General features: G+C 45.9%; 2 protein-coding genes across 3 annotated transcripts in view; one reads left to right on the top strand and one right to left on the bottom strand.

The window, feature by feature from the left end:
- Nucleotides 1–11,676, bottom strand: part of spab (space blanket) — a 326,364-nt gene extending 314,688 nt beyond the window's left edge. The window contains exon 1 of the mRNA XM_050177348.2: nucleotides 11,561–11,676. Coding sequence (XP_050033305.1) covers nucleotides 11,561–11,644 — 84 coding nt within the window. The 5' untranslated portion in view covers nucleotides 11,645–11,676. The remainder of the gene's footprint in view (nucleotides 1–11,560) is intronic.
- A 1,463-nt stretch (nucleotides 11,677–13,139) lies between these two features.
- On the top strand, nucleotides 13,140–15,169 carry LOC126529881 (uncharacterized). 2 transcript variants are annotated; one of them, XM_055070045.1, is made up of 5 exons: nucleotides 13,140–13,222; nucleotides 13,305–13,921; nucleotides 13,985–14,093; nucleotides 14,305–14,422; nucleotides 14,775–15,169. In XM_055070045.1, the coding sequence occupies exons 2-5, from the start codon at nucleotides 13,656–13,658 to the stop codon at nucleotides 15,098–15,100; spliced, it is 819 nt and encodes a 272-aa protein (XP_054926020.1). In that variant the 5' UTR covers nucleotides 13,140–13,222; nucleotides 13,305–13,655; the 3' UTR covers nucleotides 15,101–15,169. The 2 variants fall into 2 exon arrangements, with proteins under 2 accessions (XP_054926020.1, XP_072144168.1); XM_072288067.1 differs by having other exon boundaries at nucleotides 13,179–13,921; nucleotides 14,795–15,169.
- Nucleotides 15,170–21,136: the final 5,967 nt, after the last annotated feature.

Raw genomic sequence — 21,136 nt, 5'->3', positions numbered from 1 at the left:
AAAGAAGGCGCTGGCAGTTCATGCCTCAGACAAGAGCGCCAGTGTTCGAAAATTGGAAAAAACGATCGATAAAATTGTTATCGATAAAATTGTTCAAATTGTTATTGACAAACTTGCGGAGGCGGTCAGAGCACTAGGAATCAGATGCGACAATCTGCAACGCCACGTTTCTACAATGGCTTCAGTTACACCGTTGGAAAAAGTGAATAACACCGACACTGAAAGGTCGGCAGCGGCTGCGCTCCGCAGCATTTTATAATACAAGCTATCTGCTACGTCCCACCATGGTGGCACATCACAGGGTAATTAATATCTGGCAGTGGAACTGTAGGGGATTCCATCGTAAAAGGAATGTCCTCCAACAGTGCATTCGGACCCACCCGGAAAAGCCACATGTAATCCTATTACAAGAAACGCTCACAGATACGGTCACCCTACCAGGCTATAAGTCGCATACCCAATATGGTGATGGGAAGAGGGGAATCAGCACATTGGTGCTGATTCCAATAAGGTTGAACACTCCCTTGTTGAAATCATCCCCAGCCGACCATTCAAGACAAGTATATTTATACTTAACATGTACAGTACACCCAAAGACCTCAGGCAAAGATTTGCGGCAATTATCAACAGGGCTACAAGCAAGGCCAAGAGATTTCCACTCCTGGTGGCCGGAGACTTCAACGCTCTGCATCAAGCATGGGGGTACCAACAAGCTAACCGCAAGGGCGTTGACCTATGGCAAACTACAGTCAATAATAACCTCACGCTTATAACAGATCCGGCTTTTCCGACCAGGATCGGCAACTCCTGCTCTAGGGATACCACACCCGATCTCTTTTTCATACGGAATGTGGAATCGGCATCTTGGTCCAACCTCCAAGTGGACCTTGGCAGTGACCACAACACCCTGGCCACCTCCGCCAACGTGAGAAGCGGGGACCTCAAAGAGTTCACTATTACAGATTGGGATTACTTTCGCAAGATTAGGGAAGAGCGAGCACAAACACATGACTCAGCACTTAGCCTAGAGCAGTGGGCTGAACAGTTAAAGGAAGATATCAGCGCGGCGACAAAGAAAATCCAGACTGAACTGGAGGTAGACAGGATGGATAGCCGCCTCGCTCATCTTCTAGAAGCTAAGACGTCACTGTTGAACAGATGGAAAGGGCAGAAACTCAACCGAAGGCTCCGAAAAAAGATCGCGGACCTCAACAAAACTATAGAAGATCACTGCCAAACCTTGAGCAGACAACAGTGGGATGAGGTCTGCAATTCCGTGGATGGCCAGATAAGAGTTGGAGCTAAATGGAACCTCCTCAAGCATCTGCTCGATGATACCAACACCAAGTCAAACCAAAGACAAGTAATAGCGAAGGTTCTACACCAGGCATCACAATCAGAGACATTGCAGACCGTACTCGACAGACTCGCTCGCAAGTATCTGCCACTGGGCAACTCGAGTGACGAAGACTATCCCCCCTACAAAGGCTCATCTTGCCCCGAGCTAGATAACCCCTTCAAGGCATGCGAAGTAAGGGAAGCCCTCCAGAAAATAAATGGCAGGTCTGCCCCTGGTCCTGATGGCATCCCCAACTGCGCCCTCAGAAACCTGGGCGACTGCTCTATAGAATGGTTGACAGAGGAGATTAATGGAATATGGGAACGAGGGGTTGTCCCGGAGTCCTGGAAAATGGCCTCGGTCATCCTCATTCCAAAGCCTGGAAGGCCCCCGAGTCTATCAAACCTCAGAGCCATTTCCCTCACGTCCTGCGTGGGGAAAGTAGCGGAACATGTCATACACAATCGAATTTCTAAGCACATCGAGAAACAAGGATTGTTTCCGTACAACATGATCGGCTTTCGTCCGGCCCTGTCAACGCAAGACGTGATGAAACTCATCAAATGTCAAATCATTGACAACACCACAAGAGATATCAGAGGTATCCTAGGCTTGGACCTGCAGAAAGCCTTTGACAATGTATCCCATGCTAACATTCTGAACTCCATCTCAGAGCTCAATTTGGGAGACGCCTTCCACAGGTACATAAGCTCGTTCCTACGAGATCGCAAGGCCACGCTCACAATCGGTGACCTCAGGTCCGACAAGTTCAATTTGGGCCCCAGAGGCACGCCACAAGGAGCGGTAGTCTCTCCACTGCTTTTTAACATCGCCATGAACAAATTATCGCAAAGGCTCTCCAACATAGAAGGGATCAATCATACGCTCTACGCTGATGACATCACAATCTGGTGCACCGGAGGAAGCGAAGGAGCTGTTGAATTAGGCTTACAGGAGGCTGTAGATGAAACAGAGATGTACCTGGAAAATACGGGGCTTAGATGCTCCCCTAGCAAGTCTGAGCTCCTGCTCTACAGGCCAGTCAGGAGAGGTCCCAAACCTAGAGGCTGGAAACCGTTATCTGAAATAAACATCAAACTCCACTCTAAAAGCGGCTGTACCATCCCCAGAGTAGACACCATTCGGGTCTTTGGCATGTTCATCGAATCCAATGGCAGTAACAATACGACGCTCAACAAGCTCACAGCCAAGACTGAGAACATGATAAGACTCATCAACAGAGTCTCGAATAGGCGTGGAGGCTTAAAGGAAGACAACCTCCTCAGGTTGTTCCACGCCTTCCTCATGAGTCATATAGTTTATGTGGCAGCCATGCACAATTGGTATAACTACGAGAAGAAACGATTAAATACCCTGATCAGAAAAAGTATTAAAAAAGTACTAGGCATTCCGTTACGGGCGAGCACGGACCTCTTATGCAACTAGGAGTGCACAACACATTGGACGAGATAATCGAGGCCCAGGAGTCAGCCCAACTGGCCCGTCTATCCTGTACCCCGGCTGGAAAGAAGATACTGGCAGTTCTTGGGATCAACCCTATCCTCATGGAAGAGCGGAAACATGAAATTTCAGAAAATCAAAGGAACAACATACGAGTTGCACCGTTTCCCCGTAATGTTCATCCTCAACACAACGTAGGCAGACGCAAGGCAAGAGCCCTCGCCCTCCTCAAGCGTACCAAGGACGATCCCTACTCGGCATGTTTTGTCGACGCCGCCCAATATGGACAGTCGTCTAACTTCACCATTGGCCTCGTTGATCACAACGGACAGATAGTGAACGCGGCTTCCCTGAAGTGCTCTACACCAACCAGAGCGGAGCAGGCCGCAGTTGCTATAGCACTCCTAGACAACAGCAGAACGCAAATCTTCACTGATTCGAGATCGGCGGTGAGGGCTTTCCCTTCAGGATCCATCGCTGAGGAGGCTCACAAGATTCCCAAGAACAAGACAATCTCTCCGCACACCATCACGTGGTTTCCAGCTCACCTCGACCCCCAGCTTGACTCGTTCCCCAATCTGAATGACATCGCCCACTCCCAAGCGCGCGCACTAACCCACCGCGCGGGAGCAGGATCGAGTTCAGACTCCGGGGTTCTCGAGTTTCGGGACATTCTCACTACTTTCAGCGAAATTACTACGCACTATCACCTCGGTAGGAGGACTTATCCTCCCTCTCACATCAAACTGGCTAGACCTCTGGCGTCCACTTTACGCATGCTTCAGACGATGTGCTATCCAAACCTGGCCCTTTTCCACACGATCACTCCAGAGGCTTTCAGCTCTACTTGCCCCGACTGTGGGGCTGTTAGCAATCTCGCACACATGCTCTGGCGATGCCCCTCGTTACAGGGACCCAATCGCATCACAGAACAAGAATGGAGCTCTGCCATCCGGAGCTCAGAATATGCACGTCAAACTTGGGCTGTCCAGAGAGCCCACGATGCGGCGGTTAGGCTCGGCCTACCAGTCCCCACGTGGGAGCGGCCCGCAGCTCTGCCCTAGGGCAAAGCTTCTCAGGACCTTTTCATTAAAGTTCTTTGTCTGTCTGTCTGTCTGTCCATGAGTGCTGACGTTTCGACTGAATCAAACGCTTTCTCGTAATCAATGAAAGCTATATATAAGAGATATCCTACTACAATATATATATATATATATATATATATATATATATATATATATATATATATATATATATATATTGACAGCATTTGACACAGTATTCCTCAGCCATAACTCAGCGACGCACTTTTCCAGCGGAATAAAAAAAACGCGTGTTGATGAAATTGCACAAACAGGCCTCGAGTGTGGCCTGATCCCGGTGACCAAAACCGGTAACACACTCCCTCACCAGCGAAGGATTGGCCACCCTGGTGCAGTACTTCACCACAACCTCCCATATGAACACAACAATCAAACCTCCGCCCTCAGTCCCCAGCAGCTGCGAAGCAACTGACCACGGCAGCGGTCAGACCTGCAACGCAGCAGAGGGTGCTAAGGATCCCTGGATACGGACAGGCCGCCATTGGATTCTGAACCTGGCAACGTTTAACGCTAGAACGTTATCTAGTAAGGCGAGTCTAACAGTGCTATTGGAGGAATTACAGGGCAGTAAATGGGATATTATATATTAGGGCTCAGTGAAGTTAGGAGGACAAATGAAGCATATACAGTGCTAAAAAGCGGGCATGTCCTGTGCTACCGGGGCTTAGCGAAAAGGCGAGAACTAGGAGTCGGATTCCTGATTAATAAGAATATAGCTGGTAACGTACAGGAATTCTATAGCATTAACGAGAGGGTGGCAGGTTTTGTTGTGAACTTTAATAAGAAGTACAAATTGATGGTCGTACAGATGTACGCCCCTGCATCCAGTCATGATGACGAGGAAGACGAAAGCTTCTATGAAGTCGTGGAATCGGCGATGGGTAAGGTCAAAACAAAATACCCTGTACTGATGGGCGACTTCGATGCCAAGGTAGGCAAGAAGCAGGATGGAGACAAGGCAGTGGGGGAATATGGCATAGGCACTAGGAATAGCAGGGGAGAGTTATTAGTGGACTTTGCAGAAGAGAATAAGATGCGAATAATGAATACCTTCTTCCGCAAGCGGGATAGTCGAAAGTGGACGTGGAGGAGCGCGAATGACGAGACTAGACATGAAATAGACTTTATACTCTGCGCTAACCCTGCATCATACAAGATGTGGACGTGCTCGTCAAGGTGCGCTGCAGTGACTATAGGATAGTAAGAACTCGAATTAGCCTAGACTTGAGGAGGGAGCGGAAGAATCTGGTAGATAAGAAGCCGATCAATGAGTTAGCGGTAAGAGGGAAAATAGAAGAATTCCGGATCAAGCTACAGGACAGGTATTCGGCTTTAACACAGGGAGAGGACCTTAGTATTGAAGCAATGAACGACAATCTTATGGACATGATTAAGGAGTCTGCAATAGAAGTCGGTGGCAACTCCGTTAGACAGGATATCAGTAAGCTATCGCAGGAAACGAAAGAACTGATCAAGAAACGCCAATGTATGAAAGCCTCTAACCCTACAGCTAGAATAGAACTGGCAGAACATTCCAAGTTAATCAACACGCGTAAGACAGCTGACATAAGGGAGTATAATATGGATAGAATTGAACATAGTGTTAGGAACGGAGGAAGCCTAAAAGCACTGAAGAAGAAACTAGGAATAGGCAAGAATCAGATGTATGCGTTAAGAGACAAAGCCGGCAATATCATTGCTAATATGGATGAGATCGTTCAAGTGGTTGAAGAGTTCTATAAAGATTTATACAGTACCAGTGGCCCCCACGACGATAATGGAAGAGAGAATAGTCCAGAGGAATTTGAAATCCGACAACTAACGCCTTAAGAAGTAAAGAAAGCCTTGGGAGCTATGGAAAGGGGGAAGGCAGCTGGGGAGGATCAGGTAACAGCAGATTTGTTGAAGGTTGGTCGGCAGATTGTTCTAGAAAAACTGGCCACCCTCTATACACAATGCCTCATGACTTCGAGGGCACCGGAATCTTGGAAAAACGCTAACATAATCCTAATCCATAAGAAAGGGGACGCCAAAGACTTGAAAAATTAAAGACCGATCAGCTTACTGTTCGTTGTCTACAAAGTATTTACTAAGATAATCGCAAATAGAATCAGGAACACCTTCGACCAGGCAGGATTGCCTGGTCCTTACAATAGACTATATTCACAACCAACAATAGACCAACAATAGACCATATTCACACTATCAGTCAGGTGATAGAGAAATGTGCGGAATATAACCAACCTTTATATATAGCTTTCATTGATTACGAGAATGCGTTTTATTAGGTCGAAACCTCAGCAGTCATGGAGGCATTGCGGAATCAGGGTGAAGACGAGCCGTATGTAAAAATACTGAAAGATATCTATAGCGGCTCCTCAGCCACCGTAGTCCTCCATAACGAAAGCAACAAAATTCCAATAAAGAAAGGCGCCAGGCAGGGAGATACGATCTCGCCAATGCTATTCACAGCGTGTTTATAGGAGGTATTCAGAGACCTGGATTGGGAAGAATGGGGATAAGAGTTAATGGAGAATACTTTAGTAATTTGAGGTTCGCTGATGATATTGCTTTGCTTAGTAACTCAGGGGACCAAATGCAATCCGTGCTCACTGACCGGGATGGGCAAAGCTGAAGGGTGGGTCTAGAAATTTATCTGCCGAAAACTAAAGTAATGTTAACCAGCATCGGAAGAGAACAACAGTTTACGATAGGTAGCGAGGCCCTGGAAGTGGTCAGGGAATACATCTACTTAGGACAGGTAGGGACTGCGGATCCAGATCATGAGACTGAAATAATCAGAAGAATAAGAATGGGCTGGGGTGCGTTTGGCAGGCATTCCCAGATCATGAACAGCACGTTGCCATTATCCCTCAAGAGAAAAGTATATAACAGCTGTGTCTTACCAGTACTCACGTGCGGGGCACAACCTGGAGGCTTACGAAAAGGGTTCTACTTAAATTGAGGACGATACAACGAGCTTTGGAAAGAAGAATGATAGGTGTAACGTTAAGGGATAAGAAATGAGCAGATTGGGTGTGGGAACAAACGCGAGTTAATGATATCTTAGTTGAAATCAAGAAAAAGAAATGGGCATGGGCAGGACATGTAATGAGGGAAGATAACCGATGGTCATTAAGGGTTATGGACTGGATTCCAAGGCAAGTGAAGCTTAGAAGGGGGCGGCAGAAAGTTAGGTGGGCGGATGAGATTAAGAAGTTTGCAGGGTCAACATGACCGCAATTTGTACATGACTAGGGTAGTTGGAGAAGTATGGGAGAGGCCTTTGCCGCAAACTGCAGTGGGCGTAAACAGGCTGATGATATATATATATATATATATATATATATATATATATATATATATATATATATATATATATATATATATTGATGTCGTAGTGACGCTGAAGAAAGCAGCGATACTGTGAGTGATGATACTAGCGTTGTATTGGGCGAACGTGTGCCCTCAAATAGAGGCTTGGTTCAAGGAACAACGACAGCGGCGAAGGCAGTCATCGAAGGTTGAAGAGTAATCGATGTTCCCCGCGAAGAATTTTGGCACTTCGGCTGCGCTACCTTTTGGCAGAGCTTCTTTTTCAGCGAACAGGGTGAGATATCTGTCACCACGACGATCCGTTTATTTCCAGATGTTGACGTCGGGAAGGGTCCCAACAAATCCATCCCTATCTGCTGAAATGGTCGGCAAGGAGACTTGATCGGCTGTAGTAATCCCGCTGGTCTTGTCGGTGGTGTTTTGCGTCGCTGACAGTCTCGGCATGTCTTGACGTTACGGGCGACGTCGGTGGTCAGGCGTGGCCAGTAATAGCTTTCCTCTTTCCTGTATTCGATAGCGTACGGGAGAATCCGAGGTGCCCAGCGGTGGGATCGTCATGTAAGGCGCGCAGTATTTCTGGACGTATTGTTTACTTATTTATTTATTTAACATACTTTCAAGGCCCGAAGGCATTACAGAAAGGAGTGGGTGAACATAACTTAAAATTGTGCAATGTACAAAGACATATTCAGGTGGCGTTTAATGAATGCTGGTTTTGAAGGTGACGGTATCCAGGATGGCTGCAACGGTGGCGTGAAGGTGGTTCCAATCTTTGCCTGCGCTAGGGAAGAATGCATTACTGCAAAGTTTAGTACGTGAAGATGGCACACCAACTTTGAAACTGTGGTCAGAGCGAGATGATATGTATGACGGTTGGGTGATAAGCTGTTCGTTCAACAAAGGGTTGTGGTGGTAGATATTATGGAATAACGAAAGGCGGAAGCATCTACGATGGAAAGAAAGTTCTGGCAAGTTAAGTGTTGTCTTCATTGAGGTAACGCTAGCATGTCGGGAGTAGTTTGATAAGATGAAACGCGCTGCACGATTTTGAATGGCTTCTATGCTGTTTATGAGCGTAATGTTAGCTGGGTCCCATATGGCGCATGCGTATTCTAGTTTGGAGCGAACTAATGTTAGTTCGCTTCAAACTCGCTCCAAAGTTAGTTTCAGTGACGATGGCGCGGATGAGAAGTTTCGGCGCAAATAGCCCAACATGCGATTGGCATTGCTACATATTGTCACCCAGCTATGACAACTAAAACAGTTTAGCACCGACAGATTGAGAAAAAACGTCTGCCTTTAGCGATGGCTGGTCCTCGGAGAGCACGCGCGCAACCACGAACTTCGTCGTTCTCGCCTTAAGGGTCCCGTGTCAACACGTGCAAACCTATTTCGCCTCAATATATGTCGACATGCATATGCCAGGAAAGGTTGCTGGTGGTGTTTAGCCCAACGATGAGACAACTGAGAGAGGGCTATCATTTAGGAAATATGTATGCAGATTAGTAGTATTGGTACGCTGTGATACGCGCATGCATTTACATTTGCTTAAGTTAAGCTTCATAGACCACTTGTTACACCATAACAGAACGTTATTAATGTTTTGAAGTTTACGAGAATCATTGAGGTCAGTAATATTGTGATATATAGCGCAGTCATCAGCAAAAAGCCTAATAGTTGAAAATTTCACACAGGAAGCCAGATCATTAATACAGATGAGAAAAAGTAGAGGACCGAGAACCAACCCTTGCGGCACGCCTGACGTTACCGCGAGGGCCGCACACGACGAATTGTTCGCGATTACGTATTGTGTTCTATAAGCAAGTTGAGGGTATTTGGCGCGGACTGGCGAGAAGTTCTTCTTTAGGAGTAGTTTGTTTTGATGCGAGAACGAAGACAACCCTCGCTTAAATGCACTAGGGACAACGTCGCTGTTCCGTCACAAATACTCGACGAGGCCTTTTAGCTCCGGGTCTGCTTGTTGCTGTTCAGCGAAGTCGCCCACGCTTAATATTTGGGCCACTGGAGGCGCATGATAGGCAATCGGCATCAGTGTATTCGTCGGGGTTCGTTGATTACGACTTGTCGGGCGCGTCCGGTACATGAATGAAAAGGACCTCAACCAGATGTCGCGTGGTAGTGACGGTGAAGAAAGTTGCGAAACTGTGAGTGATGAAACTAGCGTTTTATTGGGCGAACCTGTGCCCTCCAAAATAAGCTACACACGACAGCGGCGAAGAGAGTCGGGGATCGTCGAAAATATCATGTGCTGGTCAAGCGCGTCGGTTTTTATACACGAGTCATCGAAGGTTCCAGAGTAATCGGTGTTGCCCGCGTGTCTTCCAGAAATTTCTACAGAATTCACGTCACACATACAATCAGATTATGCAAGCTTCGGTACGAACCATCGGTAACATTCGAAAAACTTCTGCTGAGATGTTTTAGACGGTGAAAAGCTCTCAGCCGAAAAATATAAACAAGTCCACGTGTCGGTATATATATATATATATATATATATATATATATATATATATATATATATATATATATATATATATATATATATATATATATATATATATATACACACACATCGGTTCGGCAAGCTGGTCGCACTTCCCCGCCCTCCCGGCAAAATGCAAACTTTCCGCCTATGGCAGCAGCTCTTCTGCGCTGTGTCCAGAAGGCTTCCAACCGCTACACCGCTCTTGAACAGTTTAGACTGATTACGGCTTGTGCTGGCGTTCTCAGGGCAAAAGCACACGAGAGAAAATATACTAAGGTGGTTTACGCTATATACGCTACAGGATGAGGCATCTGTCTGCAGCAGCGAATCTCCGGAGACAACACTCAGTTCATACTAATGGGATGCGATGGTCTGTCTACCCAGCGAGAATTAACCTGCACGTTCCACAAGCGCTGGGATATAAAGTGAACTGAAGCATTAACCAGTCAGCGGTGGAGTTAAGCAGGAGACGTTTAGGGCATTGGTGGAAAAAAAGCAAAGAGACTTATAGGTCCTGATTTGTTGCAAGCCTAGGTAACAGTACAAGGTAAATATACAAGTTTTAAGGAACAGATAAGAGATTAGGAATGTTGGGCTAGTTGGTCTTGCATTATATTTAAGGTTACAAAGATGTAGCCAGATTCTAGACTGAAAAGCATGCACAGCGTATCCGATTAGCTGAAACATACCATGTGACTATTTGTCGCCGACCCGTTTCAAAGGGGATGCCAATAAATCATGATTATGTCAAAAACTTTCTCGTCTGAAGGAGGAAAACGGATGCTTTCACTTTTCTCGGCGGTCCCTTTTATCTTAGAGTTTAGAAGAAAATGCTTGAAATCACGTACTTTTTACCGATATGGTCATGCACAAATTTTTAAACGATGCACAATGTTCCGTAAAACTATGAAAGGCAAAATACTTGTTGGTACATTAAAAATGGCTTCCAGATTTGTAACGCACTTGAGGAAACAATGAACCCAGTAAACTGGTTTGCCACTAAGAATATTCGATGCAGCGTTCAGGCGTTGTAAGTTTTTAACCGTGTCCCTAATGTCGTTAAGAAAAGCATCGGAGAAGCAGCTCCTGGTTTTGAGTCCTCCAGAGTGCCTCTGTAACTGATGTTGTCTAGAATTTGCTCAAAACTAAAGATATTCGGAGAAATCCAAGATCTGTTCTCGCTTTTCACATTTTATGGCATTATTATTATATGATCGTTGTTTCTTGATCTATTATTTTCACCAGGCATTTGCCGAAGGTACAGGCAACCAAAGGCATTTTTCCAAGTTCTGATTTGCACTGATAATATGGTGGCTCCTGTAGACAAAATAAGCGGTATCGTGTAATGTTAAAAAATGAATGTTAATACGAAACAATCTTTACAATGTAGAATATTGTATAGCGCTGCAGTTCTACATAGAGAAAGACAAGGAGAATTTAAAACCACAATTCGGCCCCAATCGTGCTCTTTTATTTTATTAAGCCTAGACTGTGCGAGTGAACGTTTGTCTTGGTTGCAAGTTTAATGCGCTGGCACATCAGTCATTCTTACCAGCCTTTTATAGCGTGCATTGCATCCCGCGCGATTCAAGTTAAATAAATTGTCACACGTTATCCCAGTTTTGTTTAACCTCAGAATCCGTTTCGTACGTTTATTTGCATAATTACTTGTAATTTATTGCAATTTGCCGTGGAATGAGCCGTATCGATACTACTTATACGACCTGTGGCCTATCTCACGTTCGCTAGAAAGAAGTTTATGCCAATCATATCTTGTTTTAGGAGAGTTAACCCGAGCATTGTGAGCACACTGACCTGTGAGGAGGCAACCCAGCCGCGCGAATTGGTCACGGCCGCTGAGATGACCAGCAAGAGCGCCGTGAAGAGGGTCGCCTGCATGGTGCACCCCCAGCGATGCGTACTACTACGTCGACGCAGAGGCGCGCCGCTCAGTTTGAAAAATCGAAGCGCGCTGGAGCTCGAGTGCGCACGCGCTAGAAAGCGGCCAATGGCGTCTCTCTGTTCGCACCCGCAGCGGACGACAAGAAGGCGCATTCCGGCGAGCGCGGAGGAGCGGCGCTCGGGGCTGCTTGGGGGCCACCTATCGCTTCAGATTTTACCATCGGGCCCTTCCAGCGAGGCGGCAGAGAGCTCGGCTCTACACCGAAGTGTCAGCAGGCACGAGTGATGCTGGAAGAAGGGAAATTATCCGAGCATTCGAGACGACACGCTGCTACATAACAAGTTATATTTTGTACTTATCGGTAGCAGAAATAATTCAAGTTTATAAAATTGGAACGTGGTAGTCACATAGGCGAAATCAAATCTTTATCCCTTTTTTTACGGTTACGAAAGGTTGCAACAGAGCCGCACATAGCAGTTTGAAGAGCCCCATTATACCCGTGAGCGAGAAACAGCTCGTTCCTTTCTAGCTTATCAAGCATTTCAAACACTGTGTGATATTGTGAATAAACAGCTCTGCCATACGTACCTACACTTTTTTAATCACTGCACTAGATGAGCACCACAAATAAACAAGAATTGACAAAAACGCGAGAATAAAAGCAGAATTTATAAATGAATGTGTAAGGGCCCTCGAAGTAAATTTTATACACAATTCACTGAATGTGTCAATATTTAGTACAGTTACATGAAGGATAAAACACTATAAATCATATATTTTTTTATTGCGATCGCAATTAAATGACACTGCAAGCGCATTTCCGCCGTCGCCGCGAGGTTCCGTATGGTGTCCAAGGGCGATAAAAGCGCGGCCGCGCGAGTGTGCGAGGGGCGCCGACGATCGCGGCTCAGTCTCGCCCGTGCGAAAAAAACGTCGTGCGCGATGCACCCAACGTTGCCAGGCACCGGGGCAGAAGGCGGCGGCGATCTACGGACTCCTGGGGTGCCATTTTGTAGGAATTCTATTACTTTTTCTATGCCTTTTGCCGCCATCACCGAGCAGCCATTGGTCGAAAATGACCGGGCCGCGCCCATTTTGTCTGTCAATCACGCGACGTCAGGGGTGCGATTTTGTAGAAATGACTTTTTTCATGCCAATGCCTTTTCGCGTGACGTCATCGATTTTGGAAATTGTGTATACGTAGGCACGACGTTTTCTTGGATCGTCCAATCAAAAGCTCCCTTCATTGGCCGGATGTTTCTTTCGTATCCTCTTCTCTTTTTCCGGGACTATATAGCAAATTTGTTTTGTAAAACGACACTTAATAAAAGCAGACTTCCGTGCTGCGTAAAGCAAATTCATTTTGTTACATTACAACGCAAAAGCTGCCGCAGTCCAAAGAAATGCAAATGAAGTGCTCTATTTTTGAAGTCGCAGCCACATAGTAGTCAGATGTGGATCCAATCCATGCCGTTGAGCGCACGCAAAATGGCAGCCTTTGTTTACCTGTGAACAGCTGACAGCCCCTTGCGTGCCCGTAATTGCGGCCCCGCCCCCGTCAGATACTGATTGAGGTGAGTAACTATTGCACGTGTAGTGCTTGCATTGTCGTGTGGTTTTCGCTGCATGTCTGACGTGTGATAATTTCTTCTTTAGGAAGGGCCAAGAAGAATTATCCGTAGCCCCCGAGGTCAAACTTTGCAACATAGTGGATCGAGAACTGTCAAGGCATTTTCCATAGGGCACCGCCATGACATAACGATAGCTTCGTCAAAGTTATCGCTGCATCGGTAATACTTCCTGCACTGATACGCTCAGAGTAAGAAGCTGTTATAACATTAAATGTGAGTAGTGACTTCACCTTTTTTTACATTAGTGGTATAAAAAGGCAGAAAAAAGTCGTAGTGAGCACTTTATGCAGGCGCTTAGCTTAGACAGAATGTTTGCCTCTAAAAATTTCTTACTGTGCTGCGGGCCGGCTGAAATTCCCATGTTCACAAAGAGGAAATGGCAGCAAAAGGGCCGCGGGTGTCGAAACAGCAGGCGGCTATTCTCGTGCAGTTCATCGAGCAGCACCCATACCTGGCGAGAGCTTCTACAGAGTTCTCGCCACGTATGACTGCTGCTCGAAAAAACGAACTGTGGGAGGAGGTGGCGGCGGTCCTTAACGCACAGGGGCCAGCCGTAAAGACCACCAGCCGTTGGCGCAACCATTGGGCCAAGATGGCGCATAAAGCGAAAAAAGAAGCGGCCAGGGCAGCGAGCGAGAAGAGGTGAGCTTCTAATGATGCTGACAGTAACGTCGTTTCACGTTGTCGTTGTTGCCGTGTTTGCAGGGCTACTGGAGGTGGCAAAGTGGGTGGCGTCGACGGCCGCGTCCTCGACGTCCTTATGAGGACAGGAGGGGTCCTTGTTTCCCCCCCTGAGTACTTCGCCGATAGCGAGGTGCGTACATTGGATTTTAAAAAGTGTTGTTTGTGTGACCTGCTGTGACCTCACAAATTTTCAGCATTACATTGTAACACAATATTGCAAAATTTTTAAGTCCTTTTTTGTGCAAGTGACAATATAAGTTATGTACTCTGAGCAGCAACTTGTGTACATGATGCGCATTGCACACACTGCTCGCAATGTCTGAAAACTACTCTGATTGCAGGACGACGCAAGTTCAGAGGAAGCTGCAGGGCCCAGCGGTTCCCGCAGACATCCACCAGCGACAACTGCTTTCGTGGTGTCGGGCCCTGCAGCTGTTGCTGGGCCAAGTGGCCTTACACGTAAGGCAGTGACCTAGCTTTTGTAGTAGCATTGTTGTTTGCAGTTGCTGTATCATCTTGCTATGAAGTAAAGTACGTCACTGTGCTGTTATTACCTATGTGTCCAACATCCAGCTCTTATTCATGGAGGAGAAATGCAAGACTACAAATGACATGATGTTGTAAAAGAGATTCCTTGTGCTTCTTATGGGTTACTGCTACCAGCAACTTTCTGTGGCATCTTTTGCTCTAGCTACCTGTTTTGTGTAGCTATGTAGCGATAATGACATTTCAAAGTGACTGGTTAGGACAATCAATCTGTGTAGGTCGGATAAGAGTGAATGAGCGGTCTTTGCTTTTGCCTTGCATGAAGAGCCACCGGCTACCCCCCAGGTGCTGCGGCCTACCACCCAGGTGCCTCAGCCAACCCCGCAGGTGCCGCAGCCAACCCCGCAGGTGCCGCAGCCTACCCCTCGAGAGCCACGGGCACCCCGTAGACAGCCCAGGCAGCAGGAACTCGATGGTGCTGTGGTGACGGCTACTGCCGCATACGTTCGCCAGAGCCAGTTGGAGGAAGCCAGAGTTCAAGAGGACACCCGCTTCCGCCAACAACTGCTGGAGCAAAACCGGCAGGTATGTGTAAGGCCACAGATGTGTATTTTTCTGCGCATGAAATTGATGAGCATATGGCCTCTCTAAAAATTATATTAATCAGTGAACAAGCATAACGGAAACGTGTAGTCCTGTGGTGATATCTTGTACACATTCGCGTGATATAACATGCGTAAATATCTACGCAATTATGTGGCAAAAAGAAAAAAGTGGCGTTGAGTTCAAGGAAGCAGGTATAGCAATGTAACACATCTTAATGGCATGCGACGGCACAAGTTTGATGGGCCAGAAAGATAATAATAATAATAATAATAATAATAATAATAATCTTTATTACATCCAGTCATGTCATGGTTACAGATCCAGCCCGCATAAGCAACATTGCTTGTGTGCGAGGCTGGGCAGTCAGCTGGTAGTACTGATATGTGTACAAATAAATAAATTAATAAAAAGAATATAGGAAAAAAATGATGTTGCAAAAGTGAACAAAAGATATTATTTGAACAAAAGAAATTATTGCATCAACATGGGAAAAAAGTACACATTGACATTAGAGATGACTTCGGAATCAGGTTCGCATGCTTCAAATCCCGAAGAAAACATCAAAGAATATGGACATTACGTATCACCCATGACCTTAAATGTGACTTTATTTATTTAAATGTTCCCGCGATATCATTCTCATTCAATTTATTGAAATTAGCCGGCACGTAGAAAGCACGAGTTCTCATGCCGTAGTTTGTGTACACACGAGGTACGAGGTATTTCCAGTGTTTGAATATACAATGACAAGACATCATCATCATCATCAGCCTAGTTACGCCCACTGCAGGGCAAAGGCCTCTCCCATACTTCTCCAACTACCCCGGTCATGTATTAATTGTGGCCATGTTGTCCCTGCAAACGTCTTAATGTCATCCGCCCACCTAACTTTCTGCCGCCCCCTGCTACGCTTCCCTTCCCTTGGAATCCAGTCCGTAACTCTTAGTGACCATCGGTTATCTTCCCTCCTCATTACATGTCCGGCCCATGCCCATTTCTTTTTCTTGATTTCAACTAAGATGTCGTTTACCCGCGTTTGTTGCCTCACCCAATCTGCTCTTTTCTTATCCCTTAACGTTACACCCATCATTCTTCTTTCCATAGCTCGTTGCGTCGTCCTCAGTTTCAGCAGAACCCTTTTCGTAAGCCTCCAGGTTTCTGCCCCATATGTGAGTACTGGTAACACACAGCTGTTGTACACTTTCCTTTTGAGGGATAGTGGCAACCTGCTGTTCATGATTTGAGAATGCCTGCCAGACGCACCCCAACCCATTCTTATTCTTCTGGTTATTTCAGTCTCATGATCCGGATCCGTGGTCACTACCTGCCCTAAGTAGATGTATTCCCTTACCACTTCCAGTGCTTCGCTACCTATCGTAAACTGCTGCTCTCTTCCGAGACTGTTAAACAATACTTTAGTTTTCTGCAGATTAATTTTCAGACCCACCCTTCTGCTTTGCTTCTCCAGGTCAGTGAGCATGCATTGCAATTGGTCTCCTGAGTTACTAAGCAAGGCAATATCATCAGCGAATCGGAAGTTGCTAAGGTATTCTCCATCAACTTTTATCCCCAATTCTTCCCACTCCAGGCCTCTGAATACCTCCTGTAAACATGCTGTGAATAGCATTGGAGATATCGTATCTCCCTGTCTGACGCCTTTCTTTATAGGGATTTTGTTGCTTTCTTTGTGGAGGACTACGGTGGCTGTGGAGCCGCTATAGATATCTTCCGGTATTTTTACATATGGCTCATCTACACCCTGATTCCGTAATGCCTCCATGACTGCTGAGGTTTCGACTGAATCAAACGCTTTCTCGTAATCAATGAAAGCTATATATAAGGGTTGGTTATATTCTGCACATTTCTCTATCACTTGATTGATAGTGTGAATATGGTCTATTGTTGAGTAGCCTTTACGGAATCCTGCCTGGTCCTTTGGTTGACAGAAGTCTAAGGTGTTCCTGATTCTATTTGCGATATTCTATTGGTCTATAATTTTTCAAGTCTTTGGCGTCCCCTTTCTTATGGATTAGGATTATGTTAGCGTTCTTCCAAGATTCCGGTACGCTCGAGGTTATGAGGCATCGCGTATACAGGGTGGCCAGCTTCTCTAGAACAATCTGACCACCATCCTTCAACAAATCTGCTGTTACCTGATCCTCCCCAGCTGCCTTCCCCCTTTGCATAGCTCCTAAGGCTTTCTTTACTTCTTCTGGCGTTACCTGTGGGATTTCGAATTCCTCTAGGCTATTCTCTCTTCCACTATCGTCGTGGCTGCCACTGGTACTGTATAAATCTCTATAGAACTCCTCAGCCACTTGAACTATCTCATCCATATTAGTAACGATATTGCCGGCTTTGTCTCTTAACGCACACATCTGATTCTTGCCTATTCCTAGTTTCTTCTTCACTGTTTTTAGGCTTCCTCCGTTTCTGAGAGCCTGTTCAATTCTATCCATATTATAGTTCCTGATGTCCGCTGTCTTACGCTTGTTGATTAACTTAGAAAGTTCTGCCAGTTCTATTCTAGCTGTAGGATTAGAGGCTTTCATACATTGGCGTTTCTTGATCAGATCTTTCGTCTCCTGCGATAGCTTACTGGTTTCCTGTCTAACGGCGTTACCACCGACTTCTATTGCGCCCTCCTTAATGATGCCCATGAGATTGTCGTTCATTGCTTCAACGCTAAGGTCCTCTTCCTGAGTTAAAGCCGAATACCTGTTCTGTAGTTTGATCCGGAATTCCTCTAGTTTCCCTCTTACCGCTAACTCATTGATTGGCTTCTTGTGTATCAGTTTCTTTCGTTCCCTCCTCAAGTCTAGGCTAATTCGAGTTCTTACCATCCTGTGGTCACTGCACCGTACCCCTCCGAGCACGTCTACATCTTGAATGACGCCAGGGTTCGCGCAGAGTATGAAGTCGATTTCATTTCTAGTCTCACCATTCGGGCTCCTCCACGTCCACTTTCGACTAACCCGCTTGCGGAAAAAGGTATTCATTATCCGCATATTATTCTGTTCTGCAAACTCTACTAATAATTCTCCTCTGCTATTCCTAGAGCCTATGCCATATTCCCCCACTGACTTGTCTCCAGCCTGCTTCTTGCCTACCCTGGCATTGAAGTCGCCCATCAGTATAGTGTATTTTGTTTTGACTTTACCCATCGCCGATTCTACGTCTTCATAAAAGCTTTCGACTTCCTGGTCATCATGACTAGATGTAGGAGCGTAGACCTGTACAACCTTCATTTTGTACCTCTTATTAAGTTTCACAACAAGACATGCCACCCTCTCGTTAATGCTATAGAATTCCTGCGTGTTAGCAGCTATTTCCTTATTAATCAGGAATCCGACTCCTAGTTCTCGTCTCTCCGCTAAGCCCCGGTAACACAGTACATGCCCGCTTTTTCGCACTGTATATGCTTCTTTTGTCCTCCTAACCTCACTGAGCCCTATTATATCCCATTTACTACCCTCTAATTCCTCCAATAACACTGCTAGACTCGCCTCACTAGATAGCGTTCTAACGTTAAACGTTGCCAGGTTCAGATTCCAATGGCGGCCTGTCCGGAGCCAGGTATTCTTAGCACCCTCTGCAGCGTCACAGATCTGACCGCCGCCGTGGTCAGTTGCTTCGCGGCTGCTGGGGTCTGAGGGCCGGGGTTCGATTGTTGTATTCATATAGGAGGTTGTGGCCAAGTACTGCACCAGGGTGGCCAATCCTGCTCTGGTGAGAGAGTGCGTTACCGGTTCTGGTCACCGGGATCACGCCGCACTCCAGGCCTGTTTGTGCAATTTTCTCAACACACGGTTTTTTTTTGTATTTTCCGGTGGAGAATTGCGCGGCACCGGGATTTGGATCACGGTCCTCTTGCACTGGAGAAGGATACTCTACCGTCCCCGTAGAAGTTAAATTAAAAATTAAGTTATGGGGTTTTACGTGACAAAACCACTTTCTGATTTCGAAAGAAAAAAAAAAGGAAACCGCCCAGAGGGCTATGCTACGAGAGCTATGACTGATAGTTTTCTATATATATACATATATATATATATATATATATATATATATATATATATATATATATATATGGGATCGCATGCTTTGTCTCTGCGTGTAGTAGTTAAGAGAGCCAGTTTAAGGGCGGAGAAGAAGAAAGGAAAGAAAATCAAAAACTGCAGCGCCGTGGTTTTAAAGCGCACCCGTGGTAGGGCAATGGAAGGCGATATAAGCGTGCGTGGCCATGATACGCACACGATAAACTGCCTTAAAATATTTAGACTTGAGGGAAAGCTTCGTAAACAAACTATAACACGGCAATCAGCACTCGAATACGACGAGAGAAATTACTGAGACGTGGAAAATTCCCTTGAAAAAAAATCTGGTTTGCGAGACAAATGCTTGTATGTATTGAACCTCTTAAAAGATGAGGGGGGAAATATGCGCTCACCGAGAGGGCATCTTCAGCACGGGACCACCCCAAGGCACCTTACAGAGATGTGGAGAGCTTCGCGGCCGGAACGAAGCATCCCCTCTCCGCCGGCCAAGAGGGGAAAACGCGGTTTCCGATCGCTCAAGGTTGCGCGGACAAAGCATAACTCTAGCGTCTAGGAAAAGCTTAACCAGGTGCGATGGCGGCACGCATAGCGTGGGAAGCTAGCCGCCAGAATAACTATACCAAGGACTGCTGCTGACGACGGCGAAATACCTTCGTGTAATTATAATAACCCTAATAGGACTACTTTCGAAAGAAAGAAAAAAAAATGAAACGGCCCAGAGGGCTATGCTACGAGAGCTATGACTGATAGTTTTCTCTCTCTCTCTCTCTCTCTCTCTCTCTCTCTCTATATATATATATATATATATATATATATATATATATATATATATATGGGATCGCATGCGCGCGCTGTTGCTTTGACTCTGCGTGTAGTAGTTAAGAGAGCCAGTTTAAGGGCGGAGAAGAAGAAAGGAAAGAAAATCAAAAACTGCAGCGCCGTGGTTTTAAAGCGCACCCTTGGTAGAGAAACGGAATGCGATATAAGCGTGCGTAGACATGATACGCGCACGACAAACTGCCTTAAAATATTTAGACTTGAGGGAAAGCTTCGGTAACAAACGATAGCACAGCAATCAGCACTCGAATATAATTATAACCCTAATACTAATTGTAAATATGCATCTCATCTATGGGAACTAATGCGCGCGCTGTTGCTTTGTTCTTTGTGTAGTAGTTAAGAGAGCCAGTTTAAGGGCGGAGAAGAAGGAAGAAAAGGAAAGTCTCTGAAGCAAAATTACAGCGCCGTGGTTTTAAAGCGCACCCGTGGTAGGGAAATGGAAGGCGATATAAGCGTGCGTGGCCATTATACGCACACGACAAACTGCCTTAAAATATTTAGACTTGAGGGAAAGCTTCGTAAACAAACTATAACACGGCAATCAGCACTCGAATACGACGAGAGAAATTACTGAGACGTGGAAAATTCCCTTGAAAAAAAATCTGGTTTGCGAGACAAATGCTTGTATGTATTGAACCTCTTAAAAGATGAGGGGGGAAATATGCGCTCACCGAGAGGGCATCTTCAGCACGGGACCACCCCAAGGCACCTTACAGAGATGTGGAGAGCTTCGCGGCCGGAACGAAGCATCCCCTCTCCGCCCGCCAAGAGGGGAAAACGCGCTTTCCGATCGCTCAAGGTTGCGCGGACAAAGCATAACTCTAGCGTCTAGGAAAAGCTTAACCAGGTGCGATGGCGGCACGCATAGCGTGGGAAGCTAGCCGCCAGAATAACTATACCAAGGACTGCTGCTGACGACGGCGAAATACCTTCGTGTAATTATAATAACCCTAATAGCACTACTTTCGAAAGAAAGAAAAATAAAGGAAACGGCCCAGAGGGCTATGCTACGAGAGCTATGACTGATATTTTTCTCTCTCTCTCTCTCTCTATATATATATATATATATATATATATATATATATATATATATATATATATATATGGGATCGCATGCGCGCGCTGTTGCTTTGTCTCTGCGTGTAGTAGTTAAGAGAGCCAGTTTAAGGGCGGAGAAGAAGAAAGG

The sequence above is a fragment of the Dermacentor andersoni genome, chromosome 5 (genome assembly GCF_023375885.2).
Source record: "Dermacentor andersoni chromosome 5, qqDerAnde1_hic_scaffold, whole genome shotgun sequence".
NCBI lineage: Eukaryota > Metazoa > Arthropoda > Arachnida > Ixodida > Ixodidae > Dermacentor > Dermacentor andersoni.
The sequence above is the reverse complement of the archived record's forward strand: the minus strand, read 5'-3'. Positions and strand labels throughout refer to the sequence as shown.